Source organism: Garra rufa, chromosome 15 (assembly GCF_049309525.1).
Source record: "Garra rufa chromosome 15, GarRuf1.0, whole genome shotgun sequence".
Taxonomy (NCBI): Eukaryota; Metazoa; Chordata; class Actinopteri; order Cypriniformes; family Cyprinidae; genus Garra; species Garra rufa.
Window position 1 is genome coordinate 36,750,389 of NC_133375.1, and position 24,873 is coordinate 36,775,261.

Here is a 24,873-nt window from a genome sequence, read left to right on the forward strand (position 1 = left end):
TTATCTGATGGATTGATAGATAGACAGACAGACAGATAAAACGGTAGATAGAATGTTGCATACACTCTTAAAAATAAAGGTGCTTTAAAAGTTCTTCACAGTGATGCCATAGAAGAACCATTTTTGGTTCCACCATAATCTGAAAAACCTTTTGCCACAAAGAACCTTTTGGGAAACAGAAAGGCTCTTCAGATATTTAAGGTTCTTTATAGAACTATTTGGACAAAAAGGTTCTTCTATGGCATGATGAAGCACCTTTATTTTTAAAATTGTAGAATGATAGAACAACAGAATGTAACAACAACAGACAGAATGATAGATGGATAGAACTAACGATAGATAGAAAGAACAATAGAACAAACAATAGAATTTTACATATATAGATAGGCAGATAGAGAAAATAAATATATTAAACAACGTAAAGAACAAAATAGCCTTTTATTCACTTTCGTATTAGTTCCGAGTCTTTTTTGTCTTTAGAAAACAAGATTAATATCTATCACATACACAAACAAAGTAGCATGTGCAGATGAAAAATAGTTTTGTCTCTTTCCAGTACATATAATATAGTATCTAGACAGTTCAGAAAAATAAAAGCCTCTCTGTCCCTTTATGAAATAAACTCCCAGAGAGTGATTCTCATCTGGGAAAGGGAGCTCAGGCCGCAGAGATCTGCTTCCCAACAGTCCAAAGAGTCCGACAGGACCATGTATTCGTTCTTCACACAAGTAGCAGACTTTTTTTTGTTTGTTTCGTTTTTACACAAATATATGCGTAGCGCAAGATTTCCCAACACATTATTGAATATAGAATCATACAATACGTTAACAGTTCCCACGTAACATTTCAAAGAGAAAAAACAAGTGAAAAGACTTATTACAGCATCTGACCAGCGCAGATGTTCAAATTCAGTAACTCGAAAAGCAAAACGAGGCAAATGTCTTAACAGTTTTGAGCCACTTAAGGATCAACTCCACCATCTCCAGTTTGGTGCTTGGATTTTTGTGACTTTATAAGCAGGTAACAAGCATTAAACAGGTTTCGTCAATAAGAAATATTGATATGACCGACTGTCTTACAATGGAAACTTGTACATGGTACGAAATCTATGCTGGTATTAGGAAATAATTTAGAGACTCCTCCACAAAAGGAGAAAAAACATCTTAGCCAGCATCTCCACGGTCCAATCAATTATTCAATAAATGGCTTTTTTATGTAACGCGTGTCTTCATTTGCATAAAGGTTTCAGTGACTAGAACATTTACACATGCTGGTTACCAACTTTTTTTTTTTTTTTTGCACAATTAAAACTTGCACAACCACAATTTTGGTTCTAATAAAGGAATTGTGTTATTCTGGGATGACTTTTAAAAAAAAGAACAATGTTTTTTAGAAGCTATCAATACTAAAATACTTCGTCAGTGGACGAGCACATACTCAGAAATCCAACTTTAAGGCCTATTTAATGTGGTATTTTGATACCCAAACAGTCTTTGTATGTCCAGAGACGTGCAGCATTAGTTTCATCATCTGAAAGGGGGCAGCGATTTCATCAACATGGCAAAGGCTCATTAGTATTACAATGTTAGACATTTTCAAATCATTCATTTGTGTATTTGTAAGTCAGAAATAGTTTTAAATAGATATGGCTCGCTATTTCTGTTCTGTTAAGCTTGTAAACAACTTGTCCGGGGATAAATGTAGTCATCATCAATATGTGATAGTTCATTTCGGGAAACCGTGCACAGTATGCCATCACTGTATTGATCAGTGCTGATGTACAGTAAAAGTAACAGCAGCATCACAGCAAGCGAAATAGGAGGAGTTAGCTCAAAAGACATCAGCTGTTAAAACGCATTTGCAGTGCATTACAGAGCATAGCCGCATAGACAGACATTCAGAGGCACAAACAGTCCCAGCAAACCAGACAAGCTTAAGAAGAAAGTGACTAGACTGCAGACTTACTACACCGCATTAAATATCAAAAACGGGGAAAGTACTCACAAATCACTGAATTCATCATCACAGTGAGTTCTTTGATATTGCAGGCTTATTATTTTGCCCAATGCATGGAAAAAGGACCATAAGTTTAATAATAACTCACTAATGAAAATCAGTTTGTTTCGTGTGAATTTGATCACGGTTAAGCTGATATCAAGTCACTGAGCTTAGCGTGTGGTAACATTTTGAGGCTCCCAAAATGCCCCCCGAAACAACATTCAATGTGTCGACTTGTGGGCGTCCATGACATCATCGGTACATATCAAAGCGACACCAAAAGCTGTGGTGAACATCTAACAATCTTCAAACAGTCATTCACTGTGAACAGAACAGTTCGCATTGGTTCAGGATGTAACGAATCAGCCGTGAGGTGCACAAAATGCAAGAGAGAACAATCTTGAGAGGTGACGGGCGTAAGCAATTGCAGCATGCTACGAGCAAATCCTCCCGAGTTCATTAAAATTACACAGATATCAAACCAGAAACAGCAAAAGCACCAATTTAAGAAGCTGAAATGCTCTAAAATGAAAGACACTGTCGCCTGAATGTTGTTTAAATTAAAAACAAGGATGCCATGTGCGAGTTCAGCAAACTCAGGTCAAATAAAATGCTAAAAAAAAAAAAAATAGCCGTATGCCGTGTAGGCAGTTACTGTCCATAAACACTGACTACAGCTTTCTGTAAAACGCTATATATAACCACCATGATTTCCCCACAGGAAACTTGAGCTTCACACACAAACTACAAGCGCAAGAAGATATGCAAATAATCGTTGGCTTTGTTTGTCAGTTGCAACATATATGCGTGCCTGCGCTTGACGTGTCGAGCTGTTGACAGCTTTGAGGTAACAACCGTGAGTGTGATTTTAACACATCAGACGAACATAGCATAAAAGGCAGGCTGCACAAAACTACTAGCGATATCAAAAGGAGCTGAAGATACCTACTTCCCGTTCTGCCATAAATTACTCTATTTACAACGATTATTGAGTTTTACACTTATAGCTGGCGAATCAGATGTATCAGTTATATACAGTGTCAGAAGTGTGAGGGTTTTGGTTGAGTGAAGGTTCTTTTATAGCCCTTTGATGCGGCAGAGTGGAAATAAAAGGATGAAACGTAAGAATAGAGATGCTAAGATGGATTGTATATAAACAGCTGGTCTTTGGTCTCCTCTGGCGTTTTCTTTAGAAGGAAAAAAAAAAGCATGAAAATGCAAAGCTTCGTCGTGTCGCTTCTGAAACCTTTGCTGATGCTGCCAGAGAAAGGGCTCCTTGAAAGAATTACTAAAAACAACAAGGAAAACAGAAAAGCAAGAATTAAAAATTCAATCTTTAAAATCTTGGAATGGGTGCAACATATATTTACAACAAGAAGAAGAAAGTTCTGAAATAAAGGAATGATTTCATAGAAGAAAAGGATTGATACATTCCAGATATCATTCTGAATCTCTTTGTATCTTTTCCTCTTCAAATCCTGGGAATGGCTGTGACATTCCTCTGGCATTTTCAATGCCACTTTAGCAAAATGGACTCCGTTGTCCATGGAAAAACACAAAAAGTGTGTCATGTACTAAAAATGATGTATTTGTGTTTTTTTAATGCCAAAGAAAGAAATGAACTTGCACTTTAATCTGGCAGATTTCAAATGCATGCTTTCCATTTCCAAAAAACAAGTTTTTAAGAAAGCTATGCTCCGTCTGTGAAGTAAACGGCATTTCATGCCTCGAATTCAATCGAAGGATACCTCGTCTGGTCCATAACTCATACAGTGAGAAATCAAAAATAAAGTGAGATCTCCAAGTTCCAAATTCACATGAGCACTCTGGAATATGCATCTCACGACGCACCAAGAAACGTCAGAAATAAATAAATAACCGTTGATGACCGTATAAAAGGCAAAGGGAAAAACAAAAGACCAAATCGTCTATGAAATGCCACTGTCAAGCCCGGAAGCGGGCTGCTCCGTCAACCAATCGTGAAGGACGGCTGAGAGCGCACTCCCTCTTGCCGAGTCGTCACTGAACCAGAGGTCCCGCCCAATTGACAGCAGAACTTGTTATGGAGTGTCCTCAGCGTTTTCATTGGCTGGGGAGGGAGCCAATTACCACGGCAGGAGATAAGGGAATTAAATCTCAAGTTACGGTTTCTGTGGTCCAGGGGAGAGAACAACAGGTGTGGATAGGCCGTCCACGCTCAGTGCGGGGATCTGGATCTGATTGCCTCCGTTGGTGGGGAACTGTAAGAATAATAGGAAGGTATTAATTAGGACTTAAGCTTGACTATAAAAAGGCGTTTTTTTTATGTGTAATGGCATGCTATCTATCTGCACAGACCGGTGTTATTTTATTATTATTGATATACTATCATAGTTTTTTTTTTTTTGACTATTTTAAATTAGATTGTATTTTTATATTATCGGTTTTCCTTTTAGTTCATGTTTTAGAATTTTTTTTGTTTTGTAGTAATTTTTCTTAAATACACTACTGGTCAAAAGTTTTTTAACAGTAAGATTTTTAATGTTTTTTTAAGATATCTCTTCTGCTCACTAGGCCTGCATTTATTTGATACAGTAGCAGTAACATTGTGAAATATTTTTACTATTTAAAATATGTTCTATTTATATATATTTTAAAATGTAAAATTATTCCTGTGTTTAAATCTGTGGTAAAAATTTTCAGCATCTTTACCCCAGTCATCAGTGTTACATGATCCTTCAGAAATCTCTGATCTAATATGCTGATTTTCTGTTTAAGAATTTTTATTATTATTATTATTATTATTATTAGCAATATATAAAACAGTTGAATACTTTTTTCAGAATTATTTGATGAAGAAAAATCCAAAGATCAGCATTTATCTAAAATAAAAAGCTTTTGTAACATTATACATATATACTTTACCATTCAAACGTTTTTTATTTCAGATAAATGCTGTTTGCTTTCTGTTTTTTGAGCAGCAAATTATAATGTTACACTGATTTCTGAAGGATCATATGACTGGAGTAATGATGCTAAAAATTCACCTGTGAAATCACAGGAATTATTTACTTTTTTTAAATATACTCAAATAGAAAAGAGTTATTTTTTTAAATGTTACCATTTTTGCTGTACTTTGGATAAAAAAAAATACAGGCTTGGTGAGCAGAAGAGACTTAAAAAAAAAAACAAACATTAAAAATCTAGTGTATTTTACTTAAAGTAATGGAAATATACATTTTTTCATGCTTTGTTTTAGTTAATGATAATAACCTTGCCACAGGAAATTATTTTGAACCATTTCTGAAAATAAACAAATGTGCAAATTTACAGTAATACATTTATAATGGAACATTAAAGCTCTAATAACCTGAAAAACTCAACTGGTACTGATACTTGACACAAGTAATAAAGTGGACAATATTTAGACATCATTTTGTTATAATAAATATTCAAAACTAGTACAAGACAGACATATACCAAGCCAGACAGGAGGTATCCTACTTATGTAGGATTATGTTTAATGCACCTGTTCCTGAAAAATAACAACATATAAACCTTTAAACTTTGCACTGCTGCTATTGTCCAGCAGAGGATGCTCACATGCTTTTCTGAGGAACAGTGCAGCAAAAAAACAAAAACATTTTAAAATTAAGTACAAAAAAATCTGACATCCAGTAAAGAAATAAGCAGGAAAAAAAACAAAACAAACAAAAACATTGTAAAATCACTGCAATGTAGAGCATTAAAATTATTAAGAAATCAAGTGAGCATTCTTTTTTTTTAATAATGGGAGCTAAAGCAATATGATAAAAGACTATTCAATAACATGTAATAATAATAATATTATTGATGTTACTTTATAACAATAAAAATATGGAAATAAAAGCGATATGATAAGACACCTGACTTCACTAATAAATAATAAAAGTACATTAGCCTAATTGTTGATTATCGTTTAGTGTTAATTTGAAAGCAAAATTACAAAAAATCTAATCTATAAAATGATTAGATTAGATTAGATTAGATAATAAATCTAATAATGTGTGGTCACAAGTGTGAAAATAGCAGGGTAACTTACAACAGTTTAAAATGTGGCTCATCCATTCAGAATTAACCAAACCATTTATCATCCAAAAAATATTTCTTTTTCATGTCATGAAACCAAATAGTATTTCATAATATAAAATGATTACAAGACTATCTGGTAAAAAAAAAAAAAAAACCCTGTTTCTCATCTGAGCTCATTTCCTAATTTAGCTTTCTAATAACCCTGCCACAGTATATGAATATTGTTGGTTCTGTGAAGAATCGTTTATGTTCTTTTACTGTAAGTCTGTTTGGATAAAAGTGTCTGCTAAATGTATACATGTAAATAAGATATTGGTTACAATCTGAAAAGTTGTGAAAAGGAAGAATATATATAAAATGTATATGTTGTGATGGTTATGAATGGAGTGGGCAGAGAGTAAATTCTCAGCCATGCAATGAGCTGAGGGAGTGTGAGGAGACAGATGGTGTGCTGCTGCCATGCTGTGGACGGAAACTGTGTGGACAGGAAGTCTCACCTGGAAGGAGAGCTTGGCAGGGCTGCGTGGAGCTATTGGACTGAGCGTGCTCCAGAAGTGAATGGTTGATGGCAGCGGACTCGGTGTCAACAGCACTGGAGTCTGAGAGCGCGAGAGAGAGAGAGAGAGAGAGAGAGAGAGTTAAAGAGGTTGTTTGTGTGTGTGTGCATAAACCATTTTACAAGGTCATTGTATTGTATCTCTTTGTTCTTGGTTATCTAGTAACACAAGCATTTATATCACTCTGGCTTTGTTAAAAATCACATTAGGGCTGTTTGAATAAGAGCTTTGTACATGTGAAGCATCCATTCATACCACACAAATGCTAATGTTATCTGAGAAAATAAGAAAAAAAAACATGTTTCTGATAATTCTAAAAAGTATGGCATAAACAGAGATCTACTGAAAGATAATGTAAGATAATGCTGAAGTTCTGTTATCAGTCATCTCTTTGTGTCTTCTATGTGGTAAAAGAGTGCATTGTGTTGAAATCAGGGCTGTCAACTTCTCAAAATAATTATTTCATGTGGGTTTCATCTTAGTAATGCAACTGCAAGCAGCAATAATCAAATTCCACCAAACAGCGCAAACATTTTTAATTTGTTAACAGAATTAAATGCATTTGAAAGGCATTTTTTTGTTTTAAACAACCATAATTCTGAAGTGAATGGCTCACCAGGGCATGGGAGGTGATGACTGTGGGTGTTAAGGTGTTTGTGGCACTTCCAGGAGCCAGCAGGCTGTTCACCGCTGCATTGACCTTATCCAGTGAGAGTCCAGGGGGCAGCAGCGTAGACGAGGATGGCAGTTCCAGCACACGTGGCTTCTTTGATTTAGGAGGCTGGACTTCCTGCGTGCTCGCCGGGAGGGAGGCTAATGCGGTATTGGTGTCCTCTGGAAACAGTTTTGAATGAGAGGCTGAAATTGACGATTGATTTTTAAGCGCTGCAGGTTTTGTTGACCTATAACCATGTCAAATAACTGTAAAGGATGGCTTGGAGTGGCTTATTGCTTTTAGAAAAGGTAGGCTCAGCAATATGATAAAAGACATTGTCATTTGATAATGAATGTATTATTATTAAGAACAATAAACAATTATTCTACTAAAGGAATATACACTACCGTTCAAATTTGGGGGCAGTAAAAATGTTTTAGTGAAATTAATACTTTTATTTAGCAAGGATGCATTAAACTGATTAAAAGTGACAGTAAAGATATTTATAAAAATTTACAAAATACAAAGCAGCTAAACTGTTTTCAACATTGATAATAAAACATTGTTTCTTAAGATTCAAATTAGCATTTTAGAATGTTTTTTAAAGAATCACGTGAACACACTGCTGTGAATTCAGCTTTGCCAGGAATAAATTACATTTTAATATATTCAAATAGAAATCAATTTAAAATTTTAGTAATATTTAACAATATTATGATTTTTACTGTATTTTTGATATCTTCTGCTCACCAAGCCTAAATTTATTTGATCCAAAGTACAGCAAAAACAGTAAAAATGTGAAATATTTTTACTATTTAAAATAACTGCTTTCTTTCAGAATATATTTAAAAATGTAATTTATTCCAGTGAATTTAAATTAAAATTTTTAGCATCATTACTCCAGTCACATGATCCTTCAGAAATCATTCTAATATTCTGATTTGTTGCTCAAAAAACAATTATTTAATAATTATTATTTTTATTTAATTGAAAACATTTTTTTTAGGTTTCTTTGACAAATAGAACGTCCAGAAGAAAAGCATTTATCTGAAATAGAAATCTTTTGTAACATTATAAATGTCTTTATCATCACTTTTGACCAATTTAAAGCATCCTTGCTAAATACAAGTATTAATTTTTAAAATTTATTTAAACTGTTTTACTCAACAGTTAATAATGAAATGTTTCTTGAACAGCAAATCAACATATTTGAATGATTTCTGAAGGATCAAAACAAACTGAAAACAAACCAGAACAATCAGCAGCTACAAACCTCGCCAGCTCTTTTGAGTTCAACATCTTTCTAATGCATAAACATGAAGTTTTGACTAACCGGGTAGCTCAGGCTTCTCTTTCACCTCGCCTTCTCCAACCGGCTGGGCCACCGGCTCCACACAGGGTGATGGAGCATCCACAGGGATTGGAGCATCTGTAACTCCAGGGACAGGCACTGTGGACACTGGCTGAGTATGGCAAATAAAAAAATAATAAAATAAATAAAAAGCTAAAAATAAATAAATAAAAAGCTAAATTACTCCAGCATTTAATTACAAGCAAACATGTTGTACACTGAATGGCTTATAACTGACACGACTGTTCACCTCAACTTCTGTTTTGTCATCCAAATCGACAATCTCCAGCAAGTCTTCTTCAGGCGAGAGGCTGGACTCTTTGGGCAGCCCGACAGGAGAAGGCTTTATGACCACAAACACAGGCTGAGAGGAGTTGACGACACATTCTCCATGAGCTAGAGGAATGAGTGAGGTCAGAGAGCTGGGATCGGACAGGTAGATCTGAGGTGGGTCACCTAAACTCTGGCTCTTCTGTACTTGAGTATTCTGCAGGATGAATTTTTAACAATATTTTTAATGCATGTAAGTCTTAATAATAACACGGGTGTAAGCTTTAATAAATCTGATGAACAATTTCCAAGGACTAGTTTGTCATTGATGCAGTTTCTGAGAACATAACTTGAACGATTACCAACTAGTGTCAATTCCATTAAAGGAGAAGTTCAGTTCCAGAACAAACATTTACTGATAATGTACTCACCCCCTGTCAGTCGTAGAGAAATTATGTTTTTTGAGGAAAACATTTTAGGATTTTTCTTGATTTAGTGGAGTTCTATGGTGCCCCAAGTTTGAATTTCCAAAATGCAGTTTAATTGAACAGTTTAAGTGGACATGCGAAGAAGATCAAATACTCCTAACATAAAAGGGATATAGAATGATTTTGAAGTTAGGGAGAAAATGAGATGGGAGTTCTTCGACATACCCTAACTGTCTTGAACCGGAAAAAACAGAGTTCAGACAGAGCAAAACAAAATGAGCGTTTGAGATTAAAAAGTATATAAAATGCAACCGCATTTGGGACAGCCTGAAGCCACATTTGAACTGCATTTTGGAAGTTCAAACTTGGGGCACCTCAGAAGTCCACTATATGGAGAAAAATCCTGAAATGTTTTTCTCAAAAACATAACTTCTTAATGGCTGAAGAAAGAAAGACATGAACATCTTGGATGACAAGGGGGTGAGTACATTATCTGTAAATTTTTGTTCTGGAAGTGAACCTCTTTTAACAAAAACTATTAAGAAAATATTCATTGATGACCTTTTTTACTTGCAACATCAAAAAAGCTAAGACTAAAAAAAATTAAAATCTCTATACTGTGATTAAAAATTGCACAAATTGTGATTGTCAGTTTAACCATTATGAAGCCGGACTAAAATATGACTTAAGTTTTCATTGACTAAAACTAGAATAAAATTTCCTCTTTTTTTGACAACTGACAAAAATCATTTAGCTCTAAAAGAGAAGTTCACTTCCAGAATGAAAATTTTCTCATAATTTACTCACTCCATGTCATCCAAGATATTCATGTCTTTCTTTCTTCAGTTGCAAAAAAATTACGTTTGTTAAGGAAACCATTCTAGGACTTTTTTTTATATAGTAGACTTTAGGGTCCAAATTGAAGTTTCAAAGCAGCTTCAAAGGGCTGTACAAGGGCTGTCATTTTCTGAAAAAATAAATAAATAAATAAATAAATAAAAAAAAATGTACATACTTTTTATTCACAAATGCTCATCCTGCACTAGTTTATCACCTGTGTACTTCTAACATTGTTTTTTTTTTTTTTTACCTTTTTGGGTAAAGGTCATTTGACTTTCTTTAAACGATCGCAAACACTGGGTCGGTACTTCCGCCTATGTCACGTGTGCGTGATTACGTAATGCGTGAGGTTGAACTAGTGCAAGACGAGCATTTGAAGTTAAAAAGCATATACATTTGTATTTTTCTTGTGAAAATGTCTGAACATTTTGCCCTTATTCCTCAACTGGGATTGTGTAGAGCCCTTTGAAGCTACATTGAAACTGCAATTTGGACCTTCAACCTATTAGCCACCATGTATACCTATTAGCTAATCCTATATGCATGTTAAGACTGAGTATGAATGAGCATTAAAGACCAAATTCATACCGTGGTTGCAGTGGCAGATCCAGAGGGCGTCTGTGGGCTGAGGGCGGGTGTAGCACATGGGGATGGGTGGGTCACTATCACCTGCAGACTGCTGCTCTCCACAGACTGGGCCTGTCCTTCTGACTGACACATTCGTATCTGCAACATATACACACTGTGAATCAAATACCTGACACACACAATGGGCCTCACAATGCTTTGCAGATTGTAACCAATTCATAAATCATTTAAAGGTGCCATAGAATGGAAAACTGTATTTACCTTGCCATTGAATAATAACAGTTCTGTACATGGACATGACATACCGTGAGCCTCACATGCCATTGTTTCCTCCTTCTTATATAAATCTGGTGTTTGCAAAAGACCACTGAAAAAGAGGCCAATCCTAACATAACTAGAGATGTTCCGATACCAGTTTTTCCTTCCCGATACCTGGGCTCGGCGTATCGGCCGATACCGAGTACTAATCCAATACCTGGGTGTGTAATTTTATATACAGCTGTAGATAATACTAATAAATTATTTTATGGTGTGCTTCAGACTTATCCCTTAATAAAACAAACATACAGTGATATATACAGTGAACTAGAGTATTTTTATTATATGACATACATTTGACAGCGATTTTTTTTTATATAGTTAGCATTACTAATCTGGTTTTCTGACGTACATCAGGCCTGTTTATAACAGACAATTTTGGCCAGAATTTGAAAGATTTTCACTAGATCTCGCAGCAACCTTATTCATTGTGCGGCATTTTCAAACGCTCCTCACTGGACCTCGCAGCAGTAACAGTGTTGCAAAATCAACATTGGTTCCCGAATAAAGCTGTTCGGGGTTCGTGCAAGTTTGTTTGCGTTGCGGTCCAAGCTGATAAACGGTCAGCACTGAGCAGCTCAAACGTATCGTGTTAGTTTCGCGGGCCGTTTTATGTTTCTTATCTGCTTATGAGTTGAACAACGCGGTGGTCGCGCCAGTGTGACCGCTCACGAAAATTAGTCGCACTGGCAGAAAAAATGGTCACAGTCTGGAGCCATTTAATATTACCGCAAGTGCCACGCGCGCTTCAGTACAAGTAGTAAACAAAACCATGCACCTGTACCATTCATTAACACAGAGCCATGCATAATTCATATTTAAACAGTCGGTTTGCGGCTTAATATTAGTCCATATCATGATTTGATTTAAGTGTAATGACCTACCTTTGATTAATGCATCCAACTTTGACAAACAAATATGCATATTAATAGCGGCTCTGGCTCTGTGATTAAATATATATTTTCCTCCCTGTGTTTCCTTCTTGCTGTGTGAGCTACTGAAATGCGCCGCACTGTAAAACAGCCAATCAGACCAGAGCTTTTTATTATTATTCATGAACCTTCCAAATAAGGTATTAACAGACCATTTCATTCTAGGGACAAATCCTAGCGTTGTAAATCGACTTGTAAAACCGTTTTTCTAGAACTTTTGTCTTTACCTAAACCATATACCGTCTATGTCGATATCAGAGAACAATTTAAAATATTGTTTCAATGCATTCTAAGGCACCTTTCACAAATGACAGAATTTATTACAGAATTAAACACAAAAACATAAAATCCAAAAAGAACCTAACCTCATGCACTGTGCGGTCCAGAGGAACAGTTTTGGGGCTGATTTCACTCAGGACCTGCTCTGTTTTTATGAATTTGGATGTGGTTTTACAGGGCGTCTGCAGGGACTGGATAGTGAAAGTGGAGTAGAGACCAGACTTCATGTAATCGTTGCGGGAGCTGCGTTGCACTGAACTAGGGGAGGAGCGCTGAACCTGCAGGCTCTTGGAGAGACACGGGCTGGTGGTGTTAGCACCTGTGTTAGATTTGGTCTGAATGGACAGTTCCAATTTCTCCCCCGTAGCAGCCCTCTGGGAATCCTCAGGCCCTTTCAGCCCATCGGCAGAGTTGGGATCCGGAAAGGTCACAAACTTGTAGACGAACTTCTGGCCGCTAACTTTCTTAATAATATTCTGTGGAAGTAATAATATGCATGTGACATTAAACATTAATTCAAGCTCAAATCCAGTGTTTTTATTTTTACTTTTTCATAGAAGTTAGACAGTAATAATCACAAAATTATTTATATTTATTTTGAGATAAATATTAGTGATAGACCAAAATATGCCCTCAGCTAAAGATTTTTCTGGTTGACTAGTAGTCGTTCAATTTAAATCAAAATAACAAGCCGTTAATTGCCTACATAGCCTAATAAGCGCTCAAGCGCATGAATAAATATTCTAATGCAATATTTTTGGAAAATGTCCATCCCTAGTATACACAGATTTTCTGGTATTTTATTTATTTATTTATTTATTTATTTTGGATACCCTTAAGTTCATCCTGTTTGCCTGCATTGTTTTACAAATGCACAATGTTTGGTTGTTATTCTGACTGCACACAAATAAACAAAGACTCTTACAGATTAGAAAAATTTATTTAAGGTCATTGCACACCAAGTCCGAATTTTTTGTATGCATTTTTTCAGTTTTTTTTGTATTCGTTATTCTTTCCTATTAAAATGATTGCTATGGATGTGAAAATGCAGAAAATCAAACCTGATCTGAATTTTTTTTTTTAAGACGGACAAGTGTTTTGGAGGCAGTGTGTAAACATGACTGACAACGTGAGGTCATATTTATTTTTTAACGTGCAAAAATACAACCAAAAACGACAGAGTATTTTAAGAGCAACTGACTGCATTGGTGCCTTCATCTGTCATGCAGTAAGCACGCTACTATTAAGCTTCCACACTCGGCACAGACACTTTTTTAGCACACATTTTTCTAGGTTAACAATAGACTGAGTCGCCGTGTAAAGTTACTACATGAATATTTCAGATTATAAGCCATATTCGATGAATCAATGAAGGATAAAGTTTGGATGTTGTACCCGATGTACTGTATTACCACGTGGACCAGCTGTTAATGATCTGTCCGCCATGGACTGCGTGACTTCGGCCACTTTCTGTGGATTTGTAATTTTTTTTGTGACGAGACTAATAAAAATTTGGTCAACCAAGCCTCTTCTCGTCGACTGACGGTTAGTTGATTATTAGGGGACAGGCCTATTATTTACTGAGTAAATTTTGAGTAAGTCATGTTTATTTATTCTCATTTAATATCACAAAATTGTATTACTGTCTATGGACAATAGTGTTCAAAAGTTTGGGGTTAGTAAAGTGTCATGTTTTTAAAAGGCAGCTATATATATTTGATTAAAAATACAGTAAAAACTGTGACATTGTGAAATATTATTACAATTTAAAATAACTTTCAACTTGAATATATTTTTTTAGGGATGCACCGAAATGAAAATTCTTGGCCGAAGCCAAACAAAATCACACACTGGGCCGAAGGCCAATTACCGAACACAGTTTTTCGCGTTTTTCCCCCATGTGTTTTGCCAATCTTTTTCACCATTGCATAAATTTAATAGCCAATATTTGCTTTTTAACATTTTTTCTTGCTTTTCAAATAAAAAAATACATTTAAAAAATTTTATTTAACACTGAACATTTTTTAAAACTCCAGAAGACATTATAGCCTACCAACAAAGCACAATTTAACTTAAAATTAAGAAATTAGTGAAAATATTCTTTGGTCATTTTTAAGACCCCCTTCTTGAATCAGGCATGTGTTTTTAATGTACAAATGAACGCAGCCTTCTTGAGCAAAGGGGAATGTATTAATAGAGCTGTTGTAATGATTGTTATCATCATTTTCATTTTACTTTTTTATTTTCTTTTACAGAACAACAGTAAAATTACAATACTAACATTTATGAATGCTGACTTTTATTTTGGCAGAAACCCACAAGAAGACCTCAGTACTACTTTTTGCTGACAGCAGCAGATTTATAATTGATTCTCATCACGCTTTGGACTTTGAACCCTGGCTAAGGAGCTCATGCAGCGCTGTCAGAATAAAAACAATTTGTGGGTGTATTAGACAACATAACTTTCTGTAGTTTATTTAATAATGTTTAAGGCCATTTCGCAATTTCAGTCATCATACAGTAACCAGCAACCACCGCTTTCTCTTTTTTCATGGAAGACATGCGATGCGATACTAAACAGTCTCGCGCTGTCGGAGCTTGTCTTTCTCTGACAGCAAAGCTGAATTTTCAGCATCATTACTCCAGCATAACATGTTTCTTCAGAAGTCATTCTAATATGCTGATTTGCTGCTCAAGAAATGTTGAAAACAGTTATGCTCCTAAACATTTTTGTGGACCATGATACATTTATTCTGTATTCTTATAATGAACCAATTCAAATGGAAAACAAATATTCTCAGATTATGTAATTTGTATGAAACATGCATACAGGTCAGTGTCACGGATTTATCTCTTAAACCAAAAAAAAAAGAGTGCTAGTTTATCAACAAACTATTAAAATGTTAATGTAGCTTCCTTACTGTTTTTCCCTCACATATTCATAATTACTACTCCTGCCGGTGTGCTGTGTCAAGCTTTATGCATGGCTTGCGCGCTTATTAGGCTATGTAGGAAATTAAAGGATCATTATTATGATTTAAATGGTTTATTAATAAATGTGCGATTAGTAGACTAATGCTTAAAATGAATGTCAACTAGTCAACCGGAAAAATCTTTAGTCGAGGGCAGCCCTAACAGAAACCTTTTGTAACATAACAAATGTCTTACTGTCACTTTTGATCACTTTATTGCATCCTTGCGAAATAAAAGTAATTTCTTTGAAAAGAAAAACACACAAATCCCAAAATTTTAAACATGTATATATAAAAAAATTGGTTAAGTGCGTCATTCACATCCACAGCAATTCCTGTACATACCTTGTCATAGTAGTAACGAAGTGCCCTGCTCAGTTTATCATAGTTCATGTTGGTTTTGTTCTTGCGAAGCCCCCAGAGTCTGGCCACCTCCTCGGCATCCAGCAGTTTGAACTCCCCATCCCCAGACGTCCAGGAGATCAAGTGCTTCTGGCTCTGATCTTCCAGCAGATGTAGCAGGAACTGCCACAATGTAATGGACGGATCCATTGCTACAGGAGACAAAAAAACAGACTGTGATAAATGGGCAGTGTCTGTAACCTTCTGGCTACAGTTCAGGAGTGGCAAGTGCTTAGTAGGGTTGTGCCGATAGACGATAGTATCGTGTATCGATGATAGTCAGAGATAAAGCCTGTTGCTGATGCCTTTGACGATAGTAAGACGATTATTATTATTATCCGCCAAAAAGGCACCTAACTTTAGCGATGCAGCGCAGAGAGTCGGTTCTAGGATGCCTCAGAAACTTGCCGTGGTATTAACAGAAGCATAGAGTGGTTGCGTCGCGCCGCAGATGTGTACAGTGAAAATGGGTGAGACATTTATGCATCATACAGTGTACATAGATTAAGTGTAGACAGTCATTAGGATAACAGAGGTAGTGAAATGTGGTTTAGGCTGAATTAAATACGATATATCAGAATCCGTCTTAGGGCTGGGCGATTAATCGAAAAGTAATCGAAATCGACATTCAGAACCTATAATCGATCAAATTTTTCCAGGTAGATTATTTTGATTACTTTCCCTTTAAAAACACTGCCGCGTGTGGAGTCACAGGACGCCGCTCCGTTACGTTACGTTATTCTGCCACCATGTCGATGGAGAGCTTAAACAGTATTTATACAGTAAAAAGTATTTACATAATTTTATTTAGAAGAGATAGCGCTTCTTTTCTACTTTTAATATGAAAAACATTGAAAATTATTCATTTTGTTTCCAAAAGTGCAAGTTATTTATTTTTCACAAATTTAAGAAAAATGTGACTTTTTGTTTTAATTTCAGTTGTTCAACATTGATGTTCAATAAATAATCATAGACAGTTGATAGTGTGTGTGTTTCCTTCAATTATTTTAAAATCAAGTAACGCACCCTTCATTCAAAAATCTCTCACTCGTAATATGTGCGCATATTTACTGTACAAAACTTGTCAGTGAACTATGAGGGCAAAAAAAAAATATTATATAAATATAATTTATTAATAAATAAAATAATCATTCATTAATCGTAATCGAGTTAAAATGTTCAATTAATCGAGATTTTGATTTTAGGCCAAATTGCCCAGCCCTAATCCGTCTGTATATAGTAAACATAAACATTCACCTCAGTAACATCTGTATGCATTAACTAGAAGTACGATGCGATAAAATGGCGCTAAACATACGCACGTGAATTACACGCACATCGCTTCTCCACATTCTATATAAACTGAACTACAACATGAACTGATGACAAAGATCAGACATACAGCGGTCACATTATCGCAATATGATGGGTAAAGAAAGATACATTCATTTACATTCATGCACGCACCTTTACCGCTCCCTGAAGATAGCAGAGAATGAAACCGAAAGTAAACTTGAACCTCTCCGACAGAACTACCGTCAGCGCACTGTTACACGCACAGCTGTGTCACAAGTCACATGCACTACCCTTACAAAACGAATAAGGAATTTATTACATATTGACACATTTACATATTATTAAATAAATTAGCACGATAGTATCGTGTATCGGCGATCTCACAGGCTGACGATAGGACAATATGAAAATTGAGCATATCGCCCAACACTAGTGCTTAGTACCATAAGATTTGAAAAAGCTAATACAAAACAAAACATAAAACAACCCACAATTACTAATGTTTTTACTGATATATGTATTGGTTGTGAAGGCCTGCCTGTAAAAACAAGAGATATTGGTTTTACTAGCTATGTTTCTAAAAAATACAGCATCAATTATACCTAGAACTCATTGGATTGAGAATGTTCTGAAACTGAAGCCATGTTAGAAAAAACAGCCTTTGTGGGATTTAGCTGAAATCAAATTCACCTCCTCAGTAAATTAAATCCTCTTTCTTTATGGTTGGATTGAGTAGATGAGCACAAATGGAGAGTGAACATTATATCTGCAGTGAAATCAAGGGAAAACAGGCAAGAATTAATGGTGCTACCGTCAGCAGAGGACATGTATCACAAGTTCAGGAAGAACATGTTGAGAATGCAAATTAACCCTATTACCATTCTCCCCCCCTTCATTTACGTAACTCATAAGCAACACCTTAGAAACGATCACCATGGTAAAAGCATTTAAGCAACAGTTTCTAAAGAATAAAAAAAGACCCCTTTAAGCACACTGAACCAAATAAATCACAGTGAATTGCTGATGACAATGAAGGGAGCCGTTTCCATTTTAACCCGGCACATAAAATCTCATTAATTAATAGCGTCATTAAAACGAGCTGTAAGTGATTGAGTGAGTGCATTCATTAGCAGTAAAATGTCTTTGATAAATGGTGTCATTCTAGGACTAAAGCACCAGAAGAATATCCTGTGGGCAGCTTGTACATGCAAACAGAGGGTTTTACAAAGCCGTAGTCCAGGATTTAAATGTCATATTGCCCTATTAGCACATTATCCACACTTACTCATCAAACCAACATCTCATTGCAATACCCGCAAACTGCTGAAAATACTAATTTCTGAACAGGCTGACAAAAAACGTTTCTAAAGAAATCTCTGTAACACTCTAACTACAAATAAAGAACAAATCAGGACTTGAAAGTCTTTTGAACAATAACTGCAAAAGAAGAATAACTCTCAGAGTTAATCATCTACAAAATATTGCATTTGAGATTCGTCTGAATAGATTTCTTGTTATTTTTAAGCAATCATCAATATAATGAAATATGAATAGATTCACTAAAAATGCTTTAAACCAATTTAGAAATTGCCTAGTAATAAACTTATAATCAAAATTTAAAAAAATACTTAAATACTTGTGTAACTACATAGTAAAATTAACAAAAATCTGAGCAAAATGTAATTTTCTAGATGAACAATAATATTAGGTCCATACCAGTCATCATAAAGATCAATAACTCTTTCTTTAAATTTATTATTTTAGATTTAGATTAGATTTTGAACTTAAAAACACAGTATTAATTACAAAAAAAATTAAGAGCCTTTAAAAGAACTTTCTTATACATGTATATGTATTATGATAGGGGTGGGCGCCACTGGGCGGTACACCGGTGTCATAGTCATCACCGGTGTGACATTGCGCTAGTGTTGGGCGATATGCTCAATTTTCATATCGCCCTATCGTCAGCCTGAGAGATCGCCGATACACGATACTATCGTGCTAATTTAATTACAGTATCTATGTACTAAATTCCTTATTCGTTTTGTAAAGGTAGACTTTCTTTTGACATATGATTAAATTGTGCGTGTACAGAGCGCTGACTGTAATTCTACCGGAGTTGTTCAAGTTACTTTCGGTTTCATTCTCTGCTGTCGTCAGTGAGTGAGTTGTAAATGTGCGTGCCAGAATGTAAATGAATGAATCTTTCTTTACCCGTCATATTGCGATCATATTACCGCTGTATGTCTGACCGACGACGTTATCATCAGGTGATGTTGTAGTTCAGTTCATATTGGATGTGAAGAAGTGATGCGCGTGTAATTCACGTGTGTATGTTTAGCGCCATCTGATCGCATCGTAATTTTAATTAACGCCTATAGACGTTACTGAGATGAATGTTTATGTTTACTATATACAGACTGATTATGATACATCGTAATTAATTCAGCCTGAACCAGGTTTTACTACCTCTGTTATCCTAATGAATGCAATGCTAATATAATATAACACTCCCTTTAGAATCAGTTAATGTACCACCATACTGTATGATGAAAATCTCCCATTTTCACTGCACGAGTTGCGTTAAGGCGCTGTGGCCTCTCTATGCGTGTGTTTATACCGCGGAAAGTTTCTGAAGCATCCTAGAACAGACTCTTTGTGCTGCATTGCTAAAGTTAAGTTCTTTGTTGACGGATAAAAATAATAATCGTCTAACTATCGTCAAAGGCATCAGCAACAGGCGATATCTCTGACTATCGTCGATACACGATACAATCGTCTATCGGCACAACCCTACATTGCGCCACGACATGGATTTTCTAATACCGTCAATACCGTAATAAATCAATTATGTGCCTCGAACGGCTGCATTTACATCAATAATAGTTATTTCTAAATAATAAGGCATTAAATTTTCTTCAAACGTTCAATTGTGGTCTGAATACCTGTCCTAATACTATATATCTTGTTGTAAATAAAAAAGTAAAACATATTCGTATCAGCTTTGCAGGTTCTAGGTAAAAGGGGAGTGGCCATTAAACGACTGGTGAAACATCCTGAAGAAAGGTCGGGCCTGTAGCCTATACCAGGGGCGGAGTGGCAATCGGGATGACCGGGACTTTTCCCGGCGGCCGGCCGAAGGATTTACACAGCGGACCACAAATTGAGCGGGCGCGAGGCGAACTAATATTGTATATAATTTTTGCACTTTCAATATGCAGGGTATAGAAATCGCTTTTAAATGAGTGCCCGCGCTGTTTACTTTTACTTTCGATTTTGCGATAACGCGCACTCTGTGTAAAGGGAGCAGCACATCTTATAATAGATATTTGTCAGTGAGTACAAGATTGCAGCAAATCCTCCAGTCTATTTTTGTCATCTCTCTTTACTTTCGACCCGTGATCATTCAAATCTAAAGGTCATTGTACACTGAGTCCGATTTTCGTATGCATTTTTTTTTTTTAGTTTTCTCATATTCGCCATCCTTATCAAAATGCTTATTATTGATGCGAAAATGCAGAAAATCAAACGCGATCCAATTTTTTTTATGACGGACGAAAGTTTCAGAGGCAGTGTGTAAACTCGATTAACATAACCTGTATTTTTTTTTAACGTGCAAAGATCTCGGACGAAAATTTCGTACTCATGTGTGCAATGACATTAACTCCAGCAGCTCGTGTTGGATGCAGGGTTGCCAAGTCCGCGTTTTTCCCCACATAATTGGTCTACTTTTAAACTGTTGCCATGAGTTGATTACCCCCAGTTATTTAAAGGTTTTAAATATTGCAGAAATTAAATTTCAATAAAAAAAATATTTTTGTTTTGTTCTACACTGTTAAGTAAGATCTTTAGGTTTTTTGCAAAATAAATATGTTGAGAATGCATAATACTCTCCCATGTCTCTTTTTGATAAGGATACCTACCATTTACTTATTATATTATAAAAATATTAACTTTATTCCCATCCTAAAGGGACAGGACAGGCTACTCCTCCCAAAATGTACCAAATAAAGTAATACCGTGATATTATACCGTCACCGTTCAAAAGATGAAAAATACCGTGATATTAATTTTAGGTCATATCGCCCACCCCTATATTATGACAACTTTTTATCTCTTTCTTTATATCTTTATGTTTTAATAAGCTATTATAAACTATTCAGACTGAAAATAATAGTTAACCTATATTTTTACTGTACATTATACAATATGTGACCCTAGACCACAAAACCAGTCTTAAGTAGCACAGGTATATTTGTAGCAATAGTCAAAAATACATTGTAATGTATAGGTTAAAAATGACCAATTTTTCTTTTATGCCAAAAATCATTTGGATATTAAGTTAAGATCATGTTTCATGAAGATATTTTGTAGATTTCCTACTGTAAATATATCAAAACTTAATTTCTGATAAGTAACATGCATTGCTAAGAACTTAATTTGGACTACTTTAAAAGCGATTTTTTCAATATTTTTTTATATTTCAGATTTTCTAATTGTATCTCAGCCAAATATTATCCTATCCTAACAAACCATACATCAATGGAAAGCTATTCTCTATACAGCTTTCAGATGATGTATAAAGCTCTATTTCTGAAAAAAAAAAAACACCCACATTGAGTTGACATTGACAAGAATGACTGATTTTAGTTTTTAAGAACAGAGTTACAGTACAAATATAGTGGGTTAGAAAATACTATAGATCTTTCTTAACAAACAGACTTTGATTGGTCTATCTCTAAATAAACAGCCATTGAAAAAGCTAAGTCAATTGTTTAAAAGAATGCATAACATTTTCTCTATAATGTAGCAGTATAATAAATTATGGTTTTTAAAATTATAAAATGTTTCAAAGGCAGCTGTAACAGTAGAATCTACTGAACTGCTCAGGTTATGGCAAAACAAACAGCTTCAGGTTTTCCCAACAGCACAATAACACATACTTCAATGGTAATTTATCATTAAAAAAATCAGGCATAAGAATATACTGATCAAAATAACCAAAGGGTCAGCGTATTACGATAAAAATGTCACAGTGAAGCCAGAACTAGAGAATCAGATGCACATTTGTCTTATTTACACATTAATTATTCTCTAATTTTCCTTGCAGTGTTACATTCTAGCTGAAGCGCTCCAGTATGACTAATCAAGGGACTAACACTGCACAGCTTGCCTTGGTCTAATGCCTCATAAATCAGCCTGTACTTCGGAGAAAAGCAAACAAAGACCGGCACCGAACAACACAGATCTGTTTTTCCCAATCAGACCTTATTGCCTTAAGACTGTTCAGGGACCTCGATGCTCAATAGTCAATTATCTGGAGTTCTCAGTCTGCATGATGACTTATAGCCAATGAATGAATTGCCATCCCAAAGGAGGAAAGAGAGCCAGACTGGACTGAGATGTGAGCAGAATGAATCCACTGCTAACAAATCCCTAATAAACACATACACTTGTATTAAGTGGGGCTCAGTCAGGACAGTTCCCGGTCTCTTTGGGTTTACATGAAGGCTGGTGGTTAATGTTAGATGACATTGGTTTCATTTACACAAACAAACACAGTAATGTGAAATGCTGAGATGTGCATTGTGCAATCATGTTCAATTCAAGCTCTTATGCATCTGTAGGTTTTTAGAATAATTATAAAGTACAAAAATAATAGGCTAACTTATAATTAAACAATGTGTTATGTTGAACATACTAAGACAGAGTGTCTTTCCAAGAACAAACATCCACCCTGCAAACTAGCTTGTTTGACAGCTCTGACTCAAAACCTATAAATTGCACAATTAAAACAGTGAATCAAAAGCAGTTCTGTTGAAATTACATTCCCTGACGGTTGATTAATACAGAAATAACCAGGAAGAAAACAAGCCTGTCAAACACTGATATATTGTATTTGATTCACAAACAGCAGCATGTGCAGACTCTCTGCCTGACATTTGGCTTGCAAAACATTTACTCAAACACATTTGAAGTGCATCAGGCTTCCTACAGGTTTTTGTTAACCCTCCCTGACCAACATAAGGTGTTAAAACCACTCATTTATAAGATCCCTTAACACTTTTTGGACAATTCCCAATGATTTGAACACAATGTTCTGGCTCACACCAGGATTAGGAATAGTGTGCGAATGAAGTGTGGTTTTATATATGGCTTTATTTGACTAACGAGCACTTTATTGAACTCGAATGCAATCACTCCTCCATGTCCAACCTCCTTGAAGTGGAATTAAACTTACCGCTGATCAGCGGGTTCGACTCCATCTCTGCCAAATCAATGTGTTTATGGGCTGTTTTATTCTTTGGAGATTAATTCGGGTCCATAACTGTGCTTGCTGGGTGTCAGAAGTCGGTGGTTTAATTGCGTTTGGCTGTTATGTAACACATGCACCTCTCCCTCCATGTTAGTTGACATTAGCAGCTAAGTCGCTAGCTCGCGTTAGCTCAGGCTGCCTGTGCGTGCACCGTTCCTGTCAGACGGACTGAAGACTTCTTCAAACGCCAAAATACTCCAGTAAAAGCGACCAGGGTCGCGTTTAAACGGTGAGAATGTCACGCCCTGGCTTTAAAACAATAGGTGGGGTTAATTCCAGCGTGGTGGACGGTGAGGGAGGGCAAATAAACCGAGACCCCTGATCAGGTAGCCGTTAGTCCGTCCACTTCGGCGCGAAGCCTCCTTCAGCGGTGTCCAAGCAACGGACTGAAAGCTGCACTGCTAGTTTAAAGAGCTCAAAATAACGGGGAGGAAAAAGACAGAGCGCTCCCTTCTGAAGTTTTTTTTTTTTTTAACAACAACCACCTCTGCTCGGCTTTCCCCCTGTTTGCTTCCTGTTTCCACGAACGCCTCGACTACTTGTTTCTTTTTTTTTCCACCTCTCTGGTCTGCGAGTCCCCTGTGCGGCCGTGACGTCACCGCACAGGCATGACGTGGGTCGGCTGTGGAGCAAAATGAATGAAAGAAGACAAACTTTTGTGTTTGTGTGTGTTGCTGTCTTTGAGCGAAGAGAGCTTTTTTTTATTCAGCATCAAGGTCGAGTGGAAATCTTTGCACAAAGAAAATACATAAGAGCTCTGATTTTGCGTAGATTCTATCACACTGGCAAGCGAGAGCCACAGGTTGTTGCTGCAGGACTGCGCTGAAATGTTGCTTGCAATCATGTAACACAATGCAGGGGGTTTCCAGGGGCCACAAGAGAGTGCTAGGGGGTCCGGGGGAAATTTGAGAGAAACACTGTGTAAAAAATGTAATGTAAACTAGGTCATTTTCAAAATAAATAAGCATAAAAATGTAATAATACAAAATAAATATTTTCAAAATATATTTTACACATATAGTAGTACCAGTCAAAAGTTTTTGCACAGTAAGATTTTTTAGATTCTTTAAAGAAGTCTCTTCTGCTTACCAAACCTGCATTTACTTGATTTAAAGTACAGCAAAAGTACAATTTTGAAATAATTTTACTATTTAAAATAACTGTTTTCTATTTTAATATATTTTAAAATGTAATTTATTTCTGTGATTTCAAAGCTGAATTTTTAGCATCATTACTCCAGTAATTAACCAGATTTTAGTGTCACATGATTCTTCAGAAATCATTCTGATATGCAGATTTTCAGCTCAAAAAACATTTATTATTATTATTATTATGTTGAAAACAGCTGAATAGAATTTTTCAGGTTTCTTTGATAAACAGAAAGTTCAGAAGAGCAGCATTTATCTGAAATCTTTTGTAACATTATAAATGTCTTTATCATCACTTTTGATCAATTTAAACCATCCTTGCTAAATAAAAGTATTAATTTCTATATATATTTTTTTAGAAAAATTATATTGACTACAAGCTTTTGAATGGTACAGTGTATAATGTTAAAAAAGCTTTTTATTGTAGATAAATGCTGATCTTTGCATCTTTCTATTCATCAAAGAATTCTGAA

General features: G+C 35.6%; 1 protein-coding gene across 1 annotated transcript; it reads right to left on the minus strand.

The window, feature by feature from the left end:
* Positions 1-419: 419 nt before the first annotated feature.
* On the minus strand, positions 420-23,759 carry elk1 (ETS transcription factor ELK1). Its single transcript, XM_073819433.1, has 9 exons — positions 23,178-23,759; positions 15,584-15,792; positions 12,353-12,742; positions 10,738-10,875; positions 8,862-9,098; positions 8,594-8,723; positions 7,222-7,439; positions 6,546-6,647; positions 420-4,238 (listed from the first exon to the last, which is right to left on the minus strand). The coding sequence occupies exons 1-9, from the start codon at positions 23,200-23,202 to the stop codon at positions 4,140-4,142; spliced, it is 1,548 nt and encodes a 515-aa protein (XP_073675534.1). The 5' UTR covers positions 23,203-23,759; the 3' UTR covers positions 420-4,139.
* Between the last annotated feature and the right edge of the window lie 1,114 nt (positions 23,760-24,873).